At 41.3% G+C, this 20648-nt stretch overlaps 2 protein-coding genes and 1 long non-coding RNA gene across 4 annotated transcripts; 2 read left to right on the top strand and 1 right to left on the bottom strand.

The window, feature by feature from the left end:
• Window positions 1–512: 512 nt before the first annotated feature.
• Window positions 513–14009, top strand: LOC124301115 (protein cappuccino). Of its 2 annotated transcripts, XM_046755826.1 has the most exons (11): window positions 513–1099; window positions 1186–1804; window positions 2964–3447; window positions 6345–6548; window positions 10052–10221; window positions 10313–11747; window positions 11849–11967; window positions 12153–12437; window positions 12551–13088; window positions 13155–13408; window positions 13506–14009. In XM_046755826.1, the coding sequence occupies exons 2-11, from the start codon at window positions 1415–1417 to the stop codon at window positions 13653–13655; spliced, it is 4029 nt and encodes a 1342-aa protein (XP_046611782.1). In that variant the 5' UTR covers window positions 513–1099; window positions 1186–1414; the 3' UTR covers window positions 13656–14009. The 2 variants fall into 2 exon arrangements, with proteins under 2 accessions (XP_046611782.1, XP_046611783.1); XM_046755827.1 differs by lacking the exons at window positions 513–1099; window positions 1186–1804; window positions 2964–3447; window positions 6345–6548 and adding an exon at window positions 7449–8180.
• On the bottom strand, window positions 5134–7161 carry LOC124301138 (uncharacterized). Its single transcript, XR_006907406.1, has 3 exons — window positions 6796–7161; window positions 5926–6573; window positions 5134–5432 (listed from the first exon to the last, which is right to left on the bottom strand). It is a non-coding gene; the product is annotated as an uncharacterized LOC124301138 (long non-coding RNA).
• A 201-nt stretch (window positions 14010–14210) lies between the features above and the next one.
• LOC124301124 (uncharacterized) lies at window positions 14211–16497 on the top strand. The gene is made up of 5 exons (XM_046755846.1): window positions 14211–14357; window positions 14505–14928; window positions 15072–15242; window positions 15326–15549; window positions 15656–16497. The coding sequence occupies exons 1-5, from the start codon at window positions 14282–14284 to the stop codon at window positions 16096–16098; spliced, it is 1338 nt and encodes a 445-aa protein (XP_046611802.1). The 5' UTR covers window positions 14211–14281; the 3' UTR covers window positions 16099–16497.
• The last annotated feature ends 4151 nt before the right edge of the window (window positions 16498–20648 follow it).

The raw sequence follows: 20648 nt of genomic DNA, 5'->3' as shown, positions 1-20648 counted from the left end.
CAGTGAAAGACTTTGGTCGACTCAAATTCAAACGAACCAGTGAAACAATTTTCTACTCTCTCACGGCACCGATAGATGGAGGAGCTTTCACACGGTTAACGTTCATGTCGTACAGATTTCCCGCTCATTGTGAAGAAAAAAAAAAACACAGTTTTCTCGTTCAAATAACTGACGTGTCGGTGTAATTATACGGCCCGATGTCTTAATCGATATCGGCTTTCTTCACCCTCTGGTACGAGTAGATGAAAAGTAAACCCCGAGGTTGTTGAACCATCGTAACCCAATCGATTTAAGGAACATCGCTACTTCTGCGAATAGCGCGATCTCAAAATTATATTGTAAAAAGAAAGATCGCTCGGATTAATTTCACCAACTTTTGAACCGGTGTTTCTCAGGTTTTTTTACAAAGTTGCAGTAAATTCGTTAAAATATTAATTCAACCAGGATCAAGATTTTCGACCAGCGATAATCTGATACCTAAAATATATATATATACACTCCGGACCTTCTCAAAAATAGAGAACAAATATAGAAGGTGAATTAATGAAATACGAAAGAATTTATTTTAGAACTTTGAGACTTGAGAAAACTCAATTTTTATCCTGAAACCGATCTTGTGCACTTTCGGCCGCACATCTGCTCCTTTCCTGTGATTTAAAAATCCGCATCCGCATCGTCGGCGTGTCCTGCGAAGGTCGTAGCAATGCGAATTACTCAGGAGGATGACGTCAAGGCGTGCGTATATTTACCGAAGCCATTATCAACGCGATCTTTGTCCGTTTCCGTATTTCGTCGATAAACACTGAGTACGTCAGTGAGCACAGCAGCATTACAGCTCTATTGTGTCACGGCCTCGTGTCCGGTTTAGCTTTTGTCATATTCTACTACCACAGTGTGGCGGAAGTTCCGCCTGAGCCCGTGCATTTGCGTCCTGACAAAAATACACCAACCGGAGGGAATGAGGCGGGAATCGTTCTCTTCACGGCTGAGCAAAGTTAATATAATTACAATGGTTAAACACGCTCGATCTAAGGAATATCAACACGATCAGATCACGTCTACGTAACGTTCCACATGTCCCGAAATCAACGTTACTTCGGTAAGTACACTCGAAAGTACTCCGATTATTTTACTCTCTTAACGATTGACGCGACCGATTCCGGATTAAATAACATGTGTTTTAAGCTTGTGAACCGATGCAATGGACATGGATGAACCGTGTGCATCGGGATGCGGAGAATGAAGCCGAGGCAGGGAAGAAGCGCGATAAGGTGTTGAGGAGGCTGGAACCGCGAGTGAAATAGTAGGAGAAGGCGAATGTAATCAGGAAATCAACTGTCAAAGACAGCTGGTCGCCGTGCCTCGTGACGAAGGTGAAACCAACACGACGAAAGCTGCGTGTATAAGTGGAAGCATGTCTCTGTTATCGAGCGACGTGAACGACGCCAGTAACGGCGGGGATAAATCGGAGTGCGCAAACGCCGCTCGTAGAATCGAGTCGCGCCCTCCGAGACCGAAGCTGAGAGAAATAGCACGGTTCTGGATAAACTCGTTGAGAGCGGCAATCTATGCCGGGGATGCCGGAGTCGCCAGGGTAGCTGGCATCGCCGGAGGAACGCCCGAAATGGGCAATCTGCAGAGCGATGCCAAACGGAAGAAGAAGAACCGACCGAACGACGAAACCGGCAGAGCCCCGGATTCCACGTCGAAACTCTCCCAGAGTCTGGATGAGCTGGACCAGCCCGGTCACAAGGTCGCCTTCGAGAAGGTCCAGACCTCCGGCAGAAAGCAGAAGGCACCGAAAGTGAGTCTCTTTTACGATCAATTCGATCGCGAATATCCTCTAGGATGATTCGTGACAGCTTTTTGCTCGCTGCGTTATTTCATAAAAACTTACGATTAAGCCTAGAGAGTCGCGCACTTGTTACACGCTAAAAAAAAAAGCTGTTCAAACTATCGCACTCTTTTAATGCCGGAGTCACTCATCTTGCACAGAGTTCGAGTCAATGTTCGAGTCGTGCAAATTGATGGAGAAAGAAAAGTCGTAAACTAGCGTTTTTCCCTGTCAAGTAATATTCTTGAATTCTGGTCACGTTGGGAGCATAAATTTTTCACACCGTACAGACGAGCGGAGGAAAGTCATTGGATGATTACCTCGTTTACCGTGTTAAATATAGTTAACATGTAACATGATCGTGTATCTTGTAATTAGTGTGTTTTACTGTAGACTGAATTAACTCACTTGAAAGAATGATCTTCGTACGCAATCAGTGGTTGTTGAACTTTAGAACAAGATAGGGAACAGCTATACGTATACAAGAAAAAATAGGTACTATAACGAATCTGTTGAAAATAAACTCGACGTACTAAAGCAAATAAGTACTTGCGATCAAGTCTACGAGTTCGTTTGACTCCAGGTATTATCTTTCAAATCGGACCAGGGATTAGTGTTATTTTTTCGAAGAGATTTAAACTTTACTCAAAAATCAATTCTCCGTTAGTTCAATTCGATTGATTCAAATTTAGATGCGAATTTTAAATTCCCTGACCCGATTCTATTTTCGTATCCTGGAGATTGAAGCTTCTTTTCGCAATTACATCAGTTCACCGGCTGTATATAAATTGGTACGTTTATACATTATTTTGTTATACGTATATCGTGTAAATGCGGACGAGTCAAGATTTCCGTGACATAAATTTTTTGGTCTATGTACACTAACGAGACGGTTAAAAAGACTACACGATCATCACGCGTAGCGTTGGTATAGGTTTGTATACGCGTAATGTAGAACGGTTTGAAGCTGTGCGAGCTAGTATTGCGCGGCGAAGATACTTTACTACGATTGCCTCTGTCAACCAGATGCTAGTACCACTTTGAGAAAAAAAAAAAGAAGGCGAACAAGAAGGAACCGTCACTCGCCATTTACCATTCACGCTCGTACGATTTCTCTTCGCACTGACAGGCCTCACCGGAAAATCCCGGATTTCGAGACGGTCGGCGTGACGAGAAGAAGGAAGAAGAGGCAAAGGACGTCCTCCACCCCGATGTCGGGGCTCCTCCGGAATCCGGTCCTGTCCCCCCACTCCAGCCTCTCGAATCCTCGCTTCCCCCGGACCCCTGGGACCGCTCGGGGCCCGTGGGACCCCCACCCACGTCCCTCAGCGTCGGCTCGGAGGGGCCTCCTCTGCTGGTCACGGACTCGTGGCATCGCGCGAACAAGAGTCTGGTTACCCCTGATGTGCCCACGCCGCCAAGCCAGGAGTCATCGTCCAGCGACAGCGTTTTCACCGATCCCGGCGGCATGGTCGCAGATTCGGGATCCCTGCCTCCCGTCAGGGACGAGCATCCCCTGCCTGCCGATGACAGGGACGACCGGACTAGAACCCGATTCACCGTCGCCAGGCACAAGAAAATCGAACTCCCGCCAGCCTCGCAGCGAGTCAACGGTGAGTATCAATTTTCATCGATTTCACACGGGGTGCAAAATCCTTGAGAAGTACAATTTTTACGTTAAAATTACGGCCCGTCATCCAGAACGATGATTTTTTATCCACCTGAAAGTTCGATCCTTCAACTTCGATCGAGAAACGAAGTCCTGAAGAGTTAATCTGACTTTACATACGCTCCGAAAGAACGAAATGGCGAATTTCAGGCTAAATACTCCATTAATTTATTATCGGAATCCAGAATAACCGGAAACAAAGTACGCGTTGTTGCCAAATTGCCACCCACGTTTCAGCCCCTCTTCCGATCAAAACAGCGTCAATTGTTATGGCTTCCGATTTTTTATGGGGGGATTTGGCCGCCGGAGTTTTCGAATCGTGCTTTAACGAGCGAGTTTTTCATGCGGTTTATTAATTTTCATAGTCGCAATTTTCCGCGAACCCAAATTTTCGTAAGATAAATTGCCGATAATAAAACAGGGAAACAAAGCGATTGAAAGGTTGTAAGCCTGCGATGAACGGAGCTGATTCCGTAGCACGAATATGATGGCCTGGCTAAAGCAATCGGCAGAAGTGCCCGGAGGCTCTGGCGAAGCGAACGGCTGCTTATAACGGTCCAAAACTCTAAACTCTAACGATCCCAACGCTGCGGGTAACATCCTCATTGCCGATATTCCTTATGCAGCAGCATGATCGTTACGTTCCAGGAGGCGTGCCTAGCAAATTTGCGTCGAAGGTATTTTTTTTTTCTCTCTCTCTCTATTAGCTTTTGTTCGACTTCTACACAACGCGACTTTTTCGTTCCACACAGAGAGAGATTTTTATTTCCGGTTACCGCTCAGTCCTTAACTATTTTCATTTTTTACCACAATCGAAAAATATGGTTCTAGGTAGAAAATGAAAATTAGTTTTCTAGCTGTGACCGGACAATCTAGTATCTGTTACTATTCTTTCTCATTAAGATCACTGTCGCTATATTTTTTTGTAATTGTTGCGAAAATTTAACGCCTGTGCGAGAATAAATTTATGTTAAAGCCTTATTTAACTAAAACAGTAGAGTAATCCGAACAAACTAATTTGGCGTTGCAATTACCAAAAAAGGATCGACAATAGCGCAAAATGGTTACGTGTACCTCGTTTTTCATAATGCCAACAATATTCAAACAGTTTTTTCAACGATACCTGTTTTACTAAATTTTTCTAGTTACAATAACAAATGAAATTTTTCTCAGTGCAGGTTTCATTCTTAAGTGAAAAAAATAAGTCGACGTGCGGTAAATACTCGGAGACTTGTGCATTGATCGAGATGAGTTGAATGTTATGACGTTACACCCGCGCGTGTGAAAAAATCCGTTAGGAAGGAACGGCTTTTTCAACTCTCGCCTAATTAGCAAGCTCTTATAAAAAATAATTGCCTCCTGCTTCTTGTACTCGAATCTCGCCGCTGACGTTATCGCGAGCCTGCTAACTGTTTTCGCATACGTGACCGACGCATCGATGATTATTATATGTTTATACATTAATTACCCGCCGATCGTTCAACGGTGAGAATCAATCAAACTTGTCAGAAAATCATTAACGTCTGCTCTTTCTTGTTTTCGCTCCGTACCTATTTCTTTTTTTCTTTTAAGTCTTTAATCGAGACAAAACCAAATGACTTACAATTTGAATATGTATATGTATATGTAATTCATTTTTCCAGATGTAGATTGCTTTTAATCAATTAAACTGTTCGTTTAACTATTGCGGAAATCTCCAACAAAGATACGATTATGGCCGCGTTATTGCTCGGGCATTGAAAACAAGTCCAATATCATCCAACAGTTCCGTCATTCATGGACACAGCACACTTGTTGCTTATCGTGACCTGTAACCTCGCTCCACGTAGTGTACGACGCAAACGGTGCCTTGCTTCAGTAAAAGTTCTCGTGCCCGACGGTATTTTAAGCTATAATTTATGTTGCCTGATTCGAGTTCTCATAGGTGTGCTTAAATCAAATTGAAAAAATCATTCATTAGACATCCATTTATTAATTCTTCCATTAATCAATCACAAACTTTCAACGGAAGCTTTCAACGGATTAATAATTATCAAACATTCGCGCAATTTTTTCACCAATTTTCCTTTATCATTCGGTCTGAGAAGTTTCTGTTTAAACATTACGTCTCTTTAGATTCAACAGAAAAGTTTGCTCAATTAAACGAGATTACGTATGAATTGATGACACTTGACGATGAGCAAGAAATTATGGTAATTGATCGACTTTGAGCCCGTTGCGTCATCAATTGTTGCTAATGAACAAGTGCATGTGTATCTCGTTCCACAAGGAAAACACGCGAAGTTCCAAAGCTAAGCGTTCAAATATTATGCCAGAATGACTCGTCCTCTGTTTGGATACGATTGATGGGCAAAGTCGAAGTTAAGGGTGGGCAAATCGCTATCTGCCGGTACAGGCTTACTCACCGAGTTCACACAATTACCTTAATTTTCGCAGCTTACCCTAATCCTCCCTAGTCGTCACGATGTGCAAATAAAAACAGTCCTTGACACATCAGTCGTTTGTTGGTCTTTGATGGAATAGCACCGCGTCGGTTTCCTCGGTGCTACAAGCCCCATAGTAAATTTGTCGTTTTCTCCTGTGTCTTTTGTGTCTTCCATGGAACTGAATTGTTGAGCAATAAAGAAGTGAATTCGAAACCAGCATTGTCATGCTGCTTGATTTGTGTTCGCGAACCGACACTTGGACTGCGACTGACAGGAAGAAAACGGATAGTGCATCCCGCGTTTATCATATTCGCATCCCGTTTTCCATCCCTCTCTATCCCATTCCCACTTGACAAGATGGTCTGGTACAAACGGAAGTCCAGGAGAACTCACGTGGCGTCTGTAACGATTTCAGGATCGACGCTCAACACCGCGACACCAACATCTGAAACTTCACCCCGACGTCACAGTGCTAATGAATCACTACCAACTGAAAGCAACGTTCTGCGACGAGTGGCCAGCCTCACCCTGGACCGAGCCACCGTCGAAGGAAGATCCAACAACAGGCCCAGATTCGTTCCAGAGAAGCTCGACTTCCGGTTGTACGAAAAATTTGAAGGTAAGTTTCCATAACACGTTATACTCTAAAAAAGACCAAAATTTTTCTCCGAATCTTCATGTCTAGGATCAAATCGTACAATAAAATGAGCTCAAGTTCGTGTCATTCCAATCGTAAGAAATCGCTGGCTGAAAATACTTGGTTCGTGTATTTTTCTGAAATGCGATGCCAAGTTGTGAGTGAATCGATTTAGTAAAAATAAAAGTAAGAAAAGAGCATCAGGATGTTAGAATCGACAAATACTCACCGACCACGTGATTTGACGCATCTTCCCCATTTTCATTTCCTGAACACCGTCATTGTCGACACATATTGCCTACATATAGTTGGAACAGGTTGTCTGCAATAACAAACGGCATCTTAACAGTCTGATAACGGTAACAGGTTGATAAGCGTTATGCCAGAGCGGGTGTGCCTTAGTACCGAACCACATGTCGCAGAAGCTGATCATTTTGAGCTCTAAGTAATTAGCGGGCCGGTACACAGTTCTTCCAAACGTGTCGTTAGAGCGTCTGTAAGATCAGCAGACGGCGAAGAGCAACACCTCGGAAAGCAATAAAACAGTGTCCACGACACGTCACGTGTCTAATTATCACGAGACTGAATAAATGAATACGCAAACGACTTAGAGAGTCGTTATTTAATACCGTCTGGTCACGGATTCGTAGTATGGTGAAAAATTGATCATGAGTGTGTGCGGTGCACGTAAATGTTTATCGTGACACAGGGCTTCCATGAAGTGTACTACATACCCATAATAACGGTGCAGTGTATGACACCCTTTCATTTCTTGAGCAAACGTCACTGATAAGGTGGAATGTAATCAACCGGTGATAAGCTCTAATCTCGGTACGACCTTGAAAGTAAGTTCGTTCAGAAACTCCTGGAGCAATGAACTTACCCGATTTCTTTGCACTCTTTCGTCGATCACACTGCCGTGATTGGCAAACAGTCGGATCATCATCCGCGGTTGTTACCCAGTAGCACAACATCGTCTGGTTCATCGTCAGCCGAACGCCAGACTCGCTGTTAATTTTTGATAACGAAGTCAGCTCAGTGAAACTTATACGGCTGGAGAGATAAACTCATGGAATTTCCTCTTATCACCGACATGCGTACGCCTCTGTAACACTCATCGGATGCCGTGATTCAAGGGTGTGATCTGAACTCTTGTGCGAATTTTAATAACCAAGCTGAGGTTGGCGATGGGCGCTTATGAGAGACCGACCTCTTCGAGGTGAACGTACATTTTATCGATGAAGGTGAAAGGGCTTCCCAACAAGATGTGCGTGATGCCGGTTGAAACGACTATGCTGACGCCCCTTCTTCAGGACCGCGTTCGCGTTAGTCGTAGACAGATGCTGATGCACCCCGGTTTCTTGGATCATTGGAACCTAGGAATCTTTCGGACGAAAACGCGAGCTGCTGACCTGAACTTCGCTAAGAAGAATGGGGAGAAAGTAGAGCAGGATGAATTACGAGAAAAGTCGGACGTTATTCTGCGGGAAATTTACCAGGAATTCAAACTCTTCAAAAACATTGAAGACATCGGTGCCAAAAACATCACCATGGTTCTCACCACAATAATCATGACCGATGACATACTCGCTCGTGGTTTTAAAAGCAGAGAAGGTCGGTGTAGGGATTTTTTTCTATCTTTTTAACACGCTGCGCAGCCTTGTTCTAGTATTTATACACTCTCCTCAAGTCAGCTCAACTTTGAACTTCTGGTGAACCTCATCATGTCACCTTTTTCATCCGGTGACGTGAAATCTTTCAATATCACAGAGTAAAGCTCCAATGACACTGTATATGTATAACCGCTAAATCAAAAATCCATCCAATTCGCCAAAGCACCGTTTTCGACCATTCATCGTTCTCACAACTATTATCCTCGATCACCTGATGACAATTCTTACTCTTGATTTAACCGTTATCGCTTTCATTCAAGACTTCTCAAATGCTTTTTGAGCGTATAATTAGTGAAGGTTATAAATTTATGGTTAGCTCCGATTCTTCGTGACTCACTCCATAATCAACATTCAAAGTGTCCGTAGTGTTCTAAGAGTATAAATCGTGAACACATCCATACCGACGTCTGCATCAACTATCCCCAAGCTATTCAGGCCATTACGCCTCGAAACATGGTCGTATCGTAAAATCAATCAATAAACGATAAAAGTGTTGAAACCGCATTATAGTCTTGTCACGAATTGAAATAGACTGGCCTAAATCTCACCGCTAAGCACTTCGACAGTCACTGTATAAATCTAAAAAGAAAGGTGAATCTGGGGTAATCTTGGGCATTGACAGATCCTCCATAGATTTAAAGTTTCAACGTTTCCTTTTCAACAAATTCCATCATTCGGATAACTTTTTGAACCTCGGTTTCTTGAACCCCATTGTTGCAGTGAGATATTGAATCAGTAAAGGTGAAATGGCACAGTGAACCATGTTTCGCAGGCAAGCCAGAGACCCACACTACCTGCCCACCTGCAGTCCAAGCGAAAGACAGTCGGTGACTAAAAACGTCTTTGTGCGTGGGCCACCCTGTTCACCTATGGACACGTAAGGCAGTACATGTGTAAGGAACAACGCAAGCATTAAAAATGTGTTGGTATTGTAATAGGATACGGGATAACGTTCGCTTTTACCGTCACACAAGTAAACGCGTCAGTATATAGCAATGGGTACATATGACAGGGGGCACGTGACGTTTACACGAAACAGTCGCATGCGTCACGTGGTCCAAGCAGTGTCCCAAATCTCCCATAGTGCCGTAAACGGTCGGATTCTATAGCAGTTAAAAGTCTGTTTCGAACGACGAGTTTCCCGCGGCGTGGCTGGCGTCAGGATGAGGTAAAAAAGCCACCATACTTGACAGTTTTACACCGTTGCTTGATGAATTCATCAGCTTCAGTGTTGACCTGTTGTAGTTTTTCGTACCAAATCGAGGCGACAAAAAATATAAAGATCATTCGATGATACCGGAAGATGATCCCACTGCGGTACCAATTTTCTCCATTGTCCAAACGTGGTTTACAAAATTGATTACAAGCATCAAAGTTAAGCCTCGGTATTGTCCACTGATATAAAAGTTTTGTTTCGTACCGTTTGTTTTACGAAACATGCACGAGTTGAATTGAAGTCACGAGTGCTCATTTCGAGAAGTGACTGTCAATCGATAAACTTTTCACCGGTATCGCGTTCGTGTTGTAATACAGTGTCGGACTGACACAGGCGCATCATTTAGGCACTATACGTATACTGTTACTAACTAGAATCGATCTGAGTCGAGGTATTAGATGCGCCATCAAGAACCGCTGTAACGGTTGTAAGAACTTCGGCGGAAAGTTTGAAACCGAACAACGAAGCAGCTGTTTAATTCCAAAGAGATCTGTGGTCACTGTCCAATCAGTCTCACCTTTTCATCGGCCTCCGTGCCAGCCTAACAATGAATTTTTTCAACCCGTTTCTAATCACTGTTGCTTCTCGCTGTACAGGACAACACCTGATGAACTGGTTCGTCGCCGGGCTACCGGATCACCTGAGACACCAGCTGACGGAAGGTGATCAGAAGAAACTCGGTTCCACCATCTGTGCCCACCTGGTTGCAGCTGGAGTTCTTAAACCACTATCAGACAGAGTTGCCGCAAAGGACGTTAATTTCACGGTATGAAAGTGATCTATATTCAGTTGAAGTACCTACCCTTTTCTTGAATACTTGACATTTTTTCGCTGAATGATTTCGTTCGTGTATTTAGCCAGACCTGATGTACGAGTGGTCACACCAGGAATCCCCGCTTCCGGTGATAACGAGCCCGGGTAAATTGCGACGTGAAAGCTGGTCCCCGGAAAACATGCGTCGTCTTGAGGAAGAACTGAGCGCTCTTCGGAGCGAGGTGAGTCGGTTACGGGGGCTGATAAACGGCTACGAGAAATTGGCGATTGGTCGGTCAACGCAGACATCACCGGATAAGCTATCGCCTATAAAGAGCTTTGTGGAAAGTGGTAGATTCACAGCCAGTCCGATTGACGACTCCCTCGAATTTTCGGAAAAGTCCTTTTCTCAGAGGTTCGAGGACTCCAGATATGACGGGGTGCCAGCTGCGTTGACACTGTCGCCGATTTCTGAGATCGAGACATCGCTCGATCAATGGACAAGCGAAGAGCATCGTCCCCAAGGATTCTCGTCACCGAAGGAAGACCGCACTTCCGTACCTAGAACGAAGCCGGTGGTGGAGAATGGGAATAATCCGGAATTATCTTTCCTGGCAAGAAGATTTAACAATATGAAAATACAGGACGAAACCAGTAACGAAAATACGAATCTCGATTTTTCTCTGGCCAAGATTAGCGCGGATATGACTAAGCTTACTGAGGAAATAAACAATTTGGCGATGGTTGACGATGCTAGGCAGTCCACCGATAGTTTGATTCTCAAGGATTCTGTCAATGATGATATCAAACAATCCACGATCGTGGAGACCATCAATGACATGGTCATTGGCCCGCCACTATCTCCCACTATCAAGACGTCCGACAACCTGCGTTCTAAGGTCACAGAATCTACATCTCACTCGGCGGCGCCTGAATCGATGACCGTACAAAGCCCGAAGGACGATCGAATACCTCAAAACCCAGTGACTCAACCTCCACCTCCACCTCCTATGCCTGATATGCTCGAACCTCCACCTCCAGCTGGTCAACCGATGGTTTCACCACCCCCGCCTCCACCTCCTCCTCCTCCGCCGCCTTCAATGTTCGATGGAGAACAATTGACAGCATCGGAAATGGGTGCTGGTCCCCCTCCTCCTCCGCCTCCGCCACTCCCGATGCCAGAAGTGGAGGTGGGACCTCAACCACCTTCAATACCGTTATCGATGGGTCCTCCTCCACCTCCGATGCCGGGAATGACGGCTCCTCCTCCACCCCCGATGCCGGGAATGATGGGACCTCCTCCACCTCCGATGCCAGGAATGACGGGACCACCGCCACCTCCAATGCCGGGAATGTTGGGTCCTCCACCTCCTCCGATGCCAGGAATGACGGGACCACCTCCACCTCCTCCCATGGGTGGACCCCCACCACCACCGCCTCCAGGGGGAATGATACCACCGCCTCCACCGCCAGGAGGAAGTAGCCCAAGGCCCTTTCCTGTACCTCCCGCTGGCGGATGGAATCCTCCGGGAAGAGCGAGTAAGTCTTAACTTGTCAACTTGGGTAGAGAATGCTCGTTACAGAAATCTTGGGAATTGTGCAATCGCTCTTCGTTTTTCATATTCATTTTCATCCGTTAGCTTTACGGAAAGAGCCGTTGAGTCCAGTGGTGCCCATGAAACCCTTATATTGGACGAGAATACTGGTACCCGTAACGATGGCACAGAAGCAGGATGTTAGTCCGGATTCTCCTACGCAGGTAAAGAAAGGATACTTTTCATTGTACTTTTTTTCTTTATACGTCATTCGTCGTTTGATTGAAACGTCGAGTTTGACAGAATTCTCGTGAAGTCAGAGAGTTTAATATTCAGTCAATTATCATCTATCCGTAAAAGATAGTAGCGCAAAGTGACAAAATATTTATCCACAAAATTCTATACACAGATTCCGCTGTGGGCACAAATAGAAGAAGAAAAATCATTGGACATGACAGAGTTTTCTGACTTATTTTCACGCCAAGTAATCGACCGAAAGCCGACAAAGAAAAAAGACGAGGCGGATAAACCGTCGAAAATTCAACCTGCCAAAATATTAGACAGTAAAAGATCGAAAATGGTTGGAATACTGGAGAAAAGCTTGCACGTCGATTTCTCCGAAGTAGAGAATGCTGTGTACACTCTCGACACGGCCGTTGTGAACTTGGAGGCTTTAAAACAAATTTACGAAGTTGTAGGTACCAAAACATACCCCAACTTTGACCCCATTTCAAAAATGATTCAAATTTCATACCGTTAATATCCAAGTGATCCGCGCAAGTTGAAACTTATTGAAATATTTTCCAGAGACCGTCGCCTAAAGAGCTCGAAGAAATAACCGCTCACGAAGAAGCCCATCCTGAAATACCACTTGACAGGCCTGAAAAATTTCTCAAACAATTATCATCCATACCACATTTTGCTGAGAGAATAGCCTGCCTGATGTTCCAGTCAGAGTTCCAGGACGCGATATCGAGCCTCTCTTCGAAACTAACGAACCTTAGATCGATTTGCGAATATCTCCGGAATTCAAACTCGTTGAAAAAATTAATGGCACTGATATTGACCTTGGGGAACTACATGAACGGTGGTAACCGGATGCGCGGACAGGCCGACGGATTCGGCCTCGAGATTTTGGGAAAGCTAAAAGACGTCAAATCGAAGGTACCCGGCGTGACCTTGCTCCACTACGTGGTGAGGGCCAGGCTGGCACAGGAGGAATATCAGAACCTCGACGAACCCTTGCCGCTACCAGTTCCGGAACCAGCCGACGTGGAAGCAGCCGCTACCATCAATTTCGAGGACTTGACTAAGGAGTTGGACAAACTTGGAAAGGAATTGGAAGGTGAGTGGACGTCAGCTTTTGTCATCGCAACCGAAACAACATCAAAGAAAACTTTGTCTCTTACAGCTTGCAACGTTAAGTACAAAATGGTTGCTGATTCGAACCCCGAAAACGTGGGTCCCTTCAAGGAGAAGATGGAGGCTTTCCTTGGCAAAGCTGTAATCGACCTTGCCAATGAAAAGGAAGGCTTGCAGGAGGCTAGACTTAAATTCAAAACTGTTATGCAGTTTTATCAGTACGTGCCTAAGGGTGCGACACTAGATACGGCCGATCCCCATGACTTTTTCGTACTGTGGCTGAGTTTTTGTAAAGACTTCAAGGTGAGCAAATTCGGTTCAACGTTTTCAAAATGTAAAACGTGGTGCTCGATCGGTGATTTTGATTTCTGGGAATTGTTCTGATTTATTCATCTTGTAGGACATATGGAAAAAGGAGCAGCAACGATTAGCTAAGGAGCGTCGTGAACGGGCGAAAAAAAAATACGAAGAAAAACGACAAGTGGAGAAAGTGAAGAAGGGCAACACAGGATTGAAAGCTAGAATTCAAAAACTCGCGAAAAAACAGTAGCTGCATAAGCACACAGATAATTAAATATGAAGGGTTTGATAAACTCGATTCTGCATTCCAATTTTCATATTAGCTACCTAAACGTAAGTATGGGAAAACGAAAACGAACAATTTTGTCTTGCCGAATATTGCCAATAAAGTGCATCGCAGTCTGATATATACACACATATATATCAAGGGAGCCGCTCTACGAACTATTTATACAATTGTAAAAACTATACAAACCATAGGCATTGCTCTCAAATTAATTGTTATTTCTATTGTTCTAAAGTTATGCTGTTAAATTGTACATAAAAAAATTGTAAATACATATTTATTGATTGAAAAGTGAGGATTTAATAAATGCGTTTTATACAAAAATCATGAGACGAAATTGGTGAAATTACGGTATTCAAATTAAACTTACGTACGCGTGTTCGGTAGAGGGAAAGAAATACAGTGAACATGTTGCTGGAAGATGCGGAAAATGTCAACTTTGAATGTACCGCGCTCCCTGAATTCGGTTGCCATTCACCAGGCGCAAGTATCACTTGCGTCAAAGTAAAATGGCAGCGCCCATTGTAGAATAAGTAACGAAGTATTTCAACTGACATATCGTATTTAATTGTCCAATTTCTGAAGTAAACATGGAAATACAGTGGAACAAAAAGAAACTGGAACGTCCAGCGATGAATATATGGATCACAAGTAGAAATTCGATTGGTAATAAACTTGAAATCACTTCTAATATAAAACATTACCTTCAACTTAACCTATAAACTAATTCACTTCAACATTTTTTACCAACGATGATATTCCTTATTATACTAAGTCCTCGCTAGATGCTTACATATATAAATATAATTTCAGATCTGTCTAAATTCATGTCAGCGTTAGATGCTGCGATCAAAGATCTAAATTCGCAAGACCTGTTGCACATAGAAGCGGCGGTTTTGAGTCGATTGATATATCGAATGAAGAGTAAATTTCGCAACGACAAGGGTATGAAAAATATGGAGAAGGTGAACAGAGCCCTTCTAAATTACCTAGAAATAAACTTGCTAAAGGAGTTCACAGATATAAGAAACTGTGTCGAGATTGACAGTCTCGCCATCAACTTACCAACCAAGCAAATGGTTGAATACCTTTTAGTGAGAACTCAAGGCTTTGCCAAACTCATGTGCCGCGTTGAAAGTGTCGCTCGATCAGCCGCACGGTTTTTCAATGCTAGAATCACAATTGGACATGCTTGGACTATTTCAGTCGTTGCCTATGCCGTCATAAGCAGAGTTTGGTAAGCCAGAGGAAAGGTTTTAACAACATGTTGGTTCTATGATAACAAGTAAAGACCCGCCGACGGTTCAGCAAATATGTGTACATCCAAGGATTTACTAATTTTGTTTGTATTATATTTTGGATATTTCAATGGTTTCATAGGTTTTTGTCAAGGTACTTGCTCAAGAGATGCTGTTCATGGTACAATAATATTTACGAGCACATCAATCAGTTCGAGGAAATCGGCCCTGCCTGGCTTCCTGAGAATAGTGAGCTTCCAGAGAATTTGAAAAACTGGCTTGATTTACCATGGCTCGATCAAGTCACAGACAGGTGATAGAACTGCGGTATATCATATCACATCATTCAACGACTCGATAGCTATATCCTATAATTCTATCAGCATTGTTTTGCAGTGTTCCATTGAAGGATGATGGAAAGGAAACTATATTTGGCCTGATAAAAGCGCAAATTGACGATCCAAACGATTCAAAGCTTGAAGACCAAGACTTTGAATCATCCTCAATGCTAATTAAAGCCTCTGACGACATACTGACAATAGACAATGAAATTCCTAAACATGAGAATAAAGTTCCTGCAGTAAAATATAAAATACCGTCAATCGCAGACGATATCGGATGTATGATCTGTTTCTTTTTTATTTATTTTTTTTTATCGATTTAAATTATCGTCATACTGAGAATGAAGCTGTAAATCAATCGCAAATACTTCAATATTTTTTTCAGTGTCAATAGATCGTGAAACCTTTGAACAGAATCGCAGCACAGAAGTTGGAAATGCTGGGAAAAAAGTAAAGAAGAAATCAAAGTTGAAGAGAAAAATTGAAAACGTATCATCTCCAGAAAGAAATTCACAAAATCGTGAAAGCACGTCGGTAAAATTCAAGTCGAAAAAGTTGGAGCTAACCGAAATGGCTGTAGATGTTTCTGCATCAATTTCTAAAAAGCAGAAAAGAAAGATTCGCAAATCTCAGGCAAAAAAATTATTCGAACTATCGTCTAAAAGTGTGAATAAAATGAAAAGACGAGAAGAAAGAGCAAAGCTAAAGAATCTTCAAAAGAAACTGAAAAAACAAACTAAATCTGACAATTCGAACAGGATAAAGAAAACAATACTGATTGAAAAATCTAGTCGTCGTAAAGAAAATTTAATAACTAAAGTAGAGTAGACTCATCTTTACATCTGATCTTTGACGATGTGTGATATTTGTATCTCGACTGAAATGCATAATTGAAATATTGTAATTTCCAAATTTTAATCTAGAATAGTAAAGTTTCCTGAAATATCGCACATTTCTGCATAACTTCTCAAGAAACTGATATTTTCCTTCGAAACTGTTTCGAGAAAACTCTGGATTATTTTGGAAAAACGCTTGGATTACTTTTTAAAAACAATTTCGACGTATCAACCACTATGCCCGATTGGGAATGATGTAGATAATTTGGTAAGTCAAGCACACAAATTTATTTTCGACCGATCATTACTGTGCCAACAACATTTTTCTGAATACAGAAAAACAACAACTTCGTGTAATAAATGAATAAAAATAAAAAATCTGTTATACTTACATCTGTGGTTTGATCTAAAATCTTTCGTAGCAAAAAAAAAAATCCAAAGTAATTAAAACTGTACCGATCCATTTCAAGAAAGAAATCAATCCTGCTTAATATTATTATCGTTGTATAATCTGATGCAATAATGGTTGGAACTGTGTATAAAAAAATTCCTTACTGCGGAATAAAAAAGTACTATAATAAAACTTTCAACGGATTTTGTCTGCTGCTATTCTTATGGATTTCGTTGTAATAGTTGCATCCTGCCAACTAGAAATAAGTACTTGATAGTACATTGATATAATTTGTAAGTAAGTACGCGAATTGATTTGAGACGCGCGTTAATTATACGTATTTCCATCAAAATGCATCGATATTTTCGAAGATTATACATCCATTTGTTACTTTTATATTTTATACATTCTTTCACATGATACATATTTTACAAACTGTACGTATATGCTCGGTCTAGAATCACGAAGTACGTATTTAAATATGAAACATTGTCGAATCAATGACAATCAAGGTGGTTAGTCAGATTTACGGTTTCGATCACTGTATTACTCTCTTTATTCATAATCTATCGATTAAACTATGCATCATATTCTTGTAGATTACTAATCACACAGTAAGTAAAAAAATTTATCTTGCAAATTTTTAACTGAACGACAGTAAATACAAGATGTGCGATTTAAAGTAGAACAAGCACAATAATGGAATTGGTGGAATACATTTTTTTTCAATTATTACTTTAGCAACAAATAAAACAACTCTGCGCGTGAAAAATAAAAAGAAAAAAAGGACAAGGCGAATGAAAAAATGATACGCGATGAAAAACTTGGAAAATAGTGACCATCTAATAGAAGTTGAAAAAATCACATTGAATCTCGTCGTAAGATTAGCCCGTAAATTGTTTGATCAGCTCTTTGTCGTTTCAATGAATCGTTTAATACTGGGATACTCGTAGATGTTGAAGAGCAGAAAAAAACACCTCGGTCTATGCGTCATAGACGAGATGTAAATGGCCCGTATGTCTCGGCGGGCCTACCCAGAGCTTAAGTCCAACATCCGGCACCCTTTTCTTCAAGTTATTGAAGCAGCAGGCCCTGAATTGTCGGGTTCCACAACTGTTGACACACTCGCGACCGCATTGGTCGCAGGAAAGCGTCTCTCCGAATGTCCACAACGCGCAAGCTGCAACGATATAAAAACCAATAAATAATTTTCCACGATAGGATGTCCGAGAATCGCACGATGGATCGCAACTTTGAGAAATTGAGAAAACAAAGACTGGCAATTAAAGGTAAGTCGGAATTGATCAATTTTTTTCAGGCAATTAAAAAGTATACGGCAAAATTGAAAGTCGAGGTTCGGCTTTTACGAAAATAATTTTTACTCGCTTGTATCAGAATTCCATCACATAACTCTTTGCTGATCTTACGAGAAACGAACCGAGGATAAGTTTTTCACAAGCGCGATTGCTTGGAGTGAACAGGCGACGCGTTGCATTTATGTATGGGGACGAACGTTCTTTGACGTTGTTAATGAATGTCAATCAAGTAATCACAACTTTTCACCGAGCTTTCACCGATACCTGGCTATGTAGCTGTGAGCTTTACCTGCCTTCGGTAGTCTTATCATCTCACAAAGTCGTAAGAAATCGTTGGGAACAACATTTTTTAATATGCCGCGCGTCGACGCTGCTTCGTTAATTCACGCCCTTTGTCGATATTTTTTAACTGCAAATTTCATAATTGATGTAAATTTTTTAATGATATTTTCAAGATTTACAGCGATAGATTAGATAAAATTTTCATCTTTCCCGGTTTCGTCGGTACAGAGTGGCCACATACCAGGAAAAATCAGGGTGTTTGAAAGGGATCGTGGAAAATTTGGAGATGTAAGGGAATTTTTAATTCTGTTATGGAATAAACGGAAAATATCAGTTTTATATCGTGGGAATTAGAAATAATGTTTTAAGGTAACAAGTTTACTCGTTTTTGTCGAGAAAACAAATTGGCTTAAACTGACTTTTTTGTACATTATATATTTCTTCGATTCGAATTGAATTGGAATCGCGTATAGAGTTAATAAGCTGAACGATTTAGGTTTTAGTAACTTAATAGAACTGTTACTTAATAGAAATGTCGGGGAAAATTAGGTTTTAGGTCCTGGGAAACCTGGAAATGTCGTGAAATTTTGTTCCCAAAAATTTATGGCCATCCTGCGGTAGCTTTAGAATAACGATTATGGTAATCATACGAAAATAACGCAATTGAGCAATGAGCCGGTAAATAAACTCGGCAAAGATCAATAATAAGAAGTTTTATCTTGCATATAGTATAATTATTTGTACACCAACAAATTTCTGAAACATCAAACTTTGCTGCAGCAATGAAAAACGTATAAATATATGTTACAGTTACTCAGGCCGCCTTAGATACTTGAATATTCGGCCGTTTACAGAAATAATTTGATTCCGGATAAATAAACAAGTAAATGAAGTGGAAAAGAAAACTGTAACGTCACGTGCCACGGAAGAAATTATATACAATTTCTAGACGTATCGCCAGCTGTGTGCGTACCGAAGTATTAATAACGTAAGTGAGGGTGCAAAAAAAAATGTTGAAAAGGGATCTTAAACTCAAATAAATTGCGAGTCTTTCAAAATGATTATTCTGGTGAAAGTTTCCGAACAAGAAATTAACGTGTCACAAATAGGAATGCTAATGGGATAAAATGTTGAATCATCTCTTGTTAACTTCTTTTGCTATTTTTTATACCTAATTCGTATTTACGGTGATTTGGCGTTTGGAGAAAAAGTTTAACGATTTTCCTGCCTTGGTGGAATAAACAAATTTCATAAATTTTGCATGAAAAATTTAAAATTCCTGTGATAATTTTTATCCAATTTTACTTTACGATTGAATTTTAAAAAGAATTTCTTAATCCGTTTCTCTTTCCAAGATCTTGCAGAACAATTTTTTTTTTCTTCTCGTCATGTGTAACAAAGTTGATTCATTATGATGGAAATCGAATATTAAAAGCTAGTTATATCTATTATTTTTAGATAAAACGAGCAAATAGTTCTTTCTTTTATTGCTGCAGGTATTATTAACAACTTTATCCTTCAAACAATGATCGATTAAAATCCACCAGTCACGGACAAATTGATCGTATTGTAATACGAACAAGTAGATGTTGGCTAAATTATTCCATAATTTTTTTCGCGAAGATAATGAGAATTTGATTGTCTGTAAGTTCGATTTCTCCGGATCCGAGTTGGCCGCAGAGATAATTTGTAAATTGTCCATACATTAACGCTAATGGACCGCGTATCAGTGATCGGAGTTTTTTCTTTCTTCCAATAAAACCACGTACGTTCGATTAATAACGTAAGTGTATATTTTTAAATCTTACCAGCAAGCAGGAGGATCACGCACGCGTGACGACCCATCTTTTTGGTTTCTGCAGGTTTCGCGGGTATCGCTGATCGGTTGAAAAGTCGATTGCACGTCGTAGACACTGAAACATACAGCAAAAAATACCCATTCGTCAAGTTTTTAACGACCATCAAAGGAATTTGAATTCCAAGCATAATTGACCAGTTATGACGGTAATGTAATCCTGATTCGCCATTGTAACCGCATCATTTGACGTTAATGACCTTGTTAGTTGGCCGTCCGTAGATGCGTGGGTGTAGCAGTTTATTCTAATCTATTTTGTCGGTTCAAATCAATCGTTTGTAATCGAGAAGGCAATACTGATTCTGGAAAATGTGCGCAAATCACAGAATCTATGCAGCTAATTCGACTTATAATAGCTTCCGAAAATTTCATGAAATCATCACTGGGAGCCAGATCTGTAAAATTTTTCATGAGATTGAAGAAAATCCGCTGCGAATGGGAATACCGACAATCCACGACAAGGTACGCGGGTATTTTTTTATTCACTGATTCGCTTCGTCCAATTGTAATTCAGAACTCTTTGATCCAACGTTAACAAGCTACGCATCACGTGTTTTCCACAACACGATCGATCAAATCTGTTTTAATGCGTTTTATGTAACGTGTTGGGTACAAAGAAAAAAAAAAAAAAAATAAAAAGGCAAAGATAAATATAAACTCCGAGAAATCGTCAGGATATGATAACGGAGATGTGAATA

This window comes from Neodiprion virginianus, chromosome 3 (genome assembly GCF_021901495.1).
Source record: "Neodiprion virginianus isolate iyNeoVirg1 chromosome 3, iyNeoVirg1.1, whole genome shotgun sequence".
In the NCBI taxonomy this organism is placed as follows: Eukaryota; Metazoa; Arthropoda; class Insecta; order Hymenoptera; family Diprionidae; genus Neodiprion; species Neodiprion virginianus.
This window is presented reverse-complemented; position numbering and strand designations above follow the sequence as displayed.

What these genes read in the sequence shown, in the direction of transcription:
- LOC124301115 (XM_046755826.1), top strand. Translation starts at nt 1,415, where the DNA reads ATGTCTCTGTTATCGAGCGACGTGAACGACGCCAGTAACGGCGGGGAT. An exon ending in AGCCTCGCAGCGAGTCAACG is followed by an intron (nt 3,448 to 6,344) that starts GTGAGTATCAAT and finishes TAACGATTTCAG; the next exon opens with GATCGACGCTCAACACCGCG. An exon ending in GTCCGGATTCTCCTACGCAG is followed by an intron (nt 11,968 to 12,152) that starts GTAAAGAAAGGA and finishes TTCTATACACAG; the next exon opens with ATTCCGCTGTGGGCACAAAT.
- LOC124301124 (XM_046755846.1), top strand. Translation starts at nt 14,282, where the DNA reads ATGGAAATACAGTGGAACAAAAAGAAACTGGAACGTCCAGCGATGAAT. An exon ending in GCCGTCATAAGCAGAGTTTG is followed by an intron (nt 14,929 to 15,071) that starts GTAAGCCAGAGG and finishes ATGGTTTCATAG; the next exon opens with GTTTTTGTCAAGGTACTTGC. An exon ending in AATCGCAGACGATATCGGAT is followed by an intron (nt 15,550 to 15,655) that starts GTATGATCTGTT and finishes TATTTTTTTCAG; the next exon opens with TGTCAATAGATCGTGAAACC.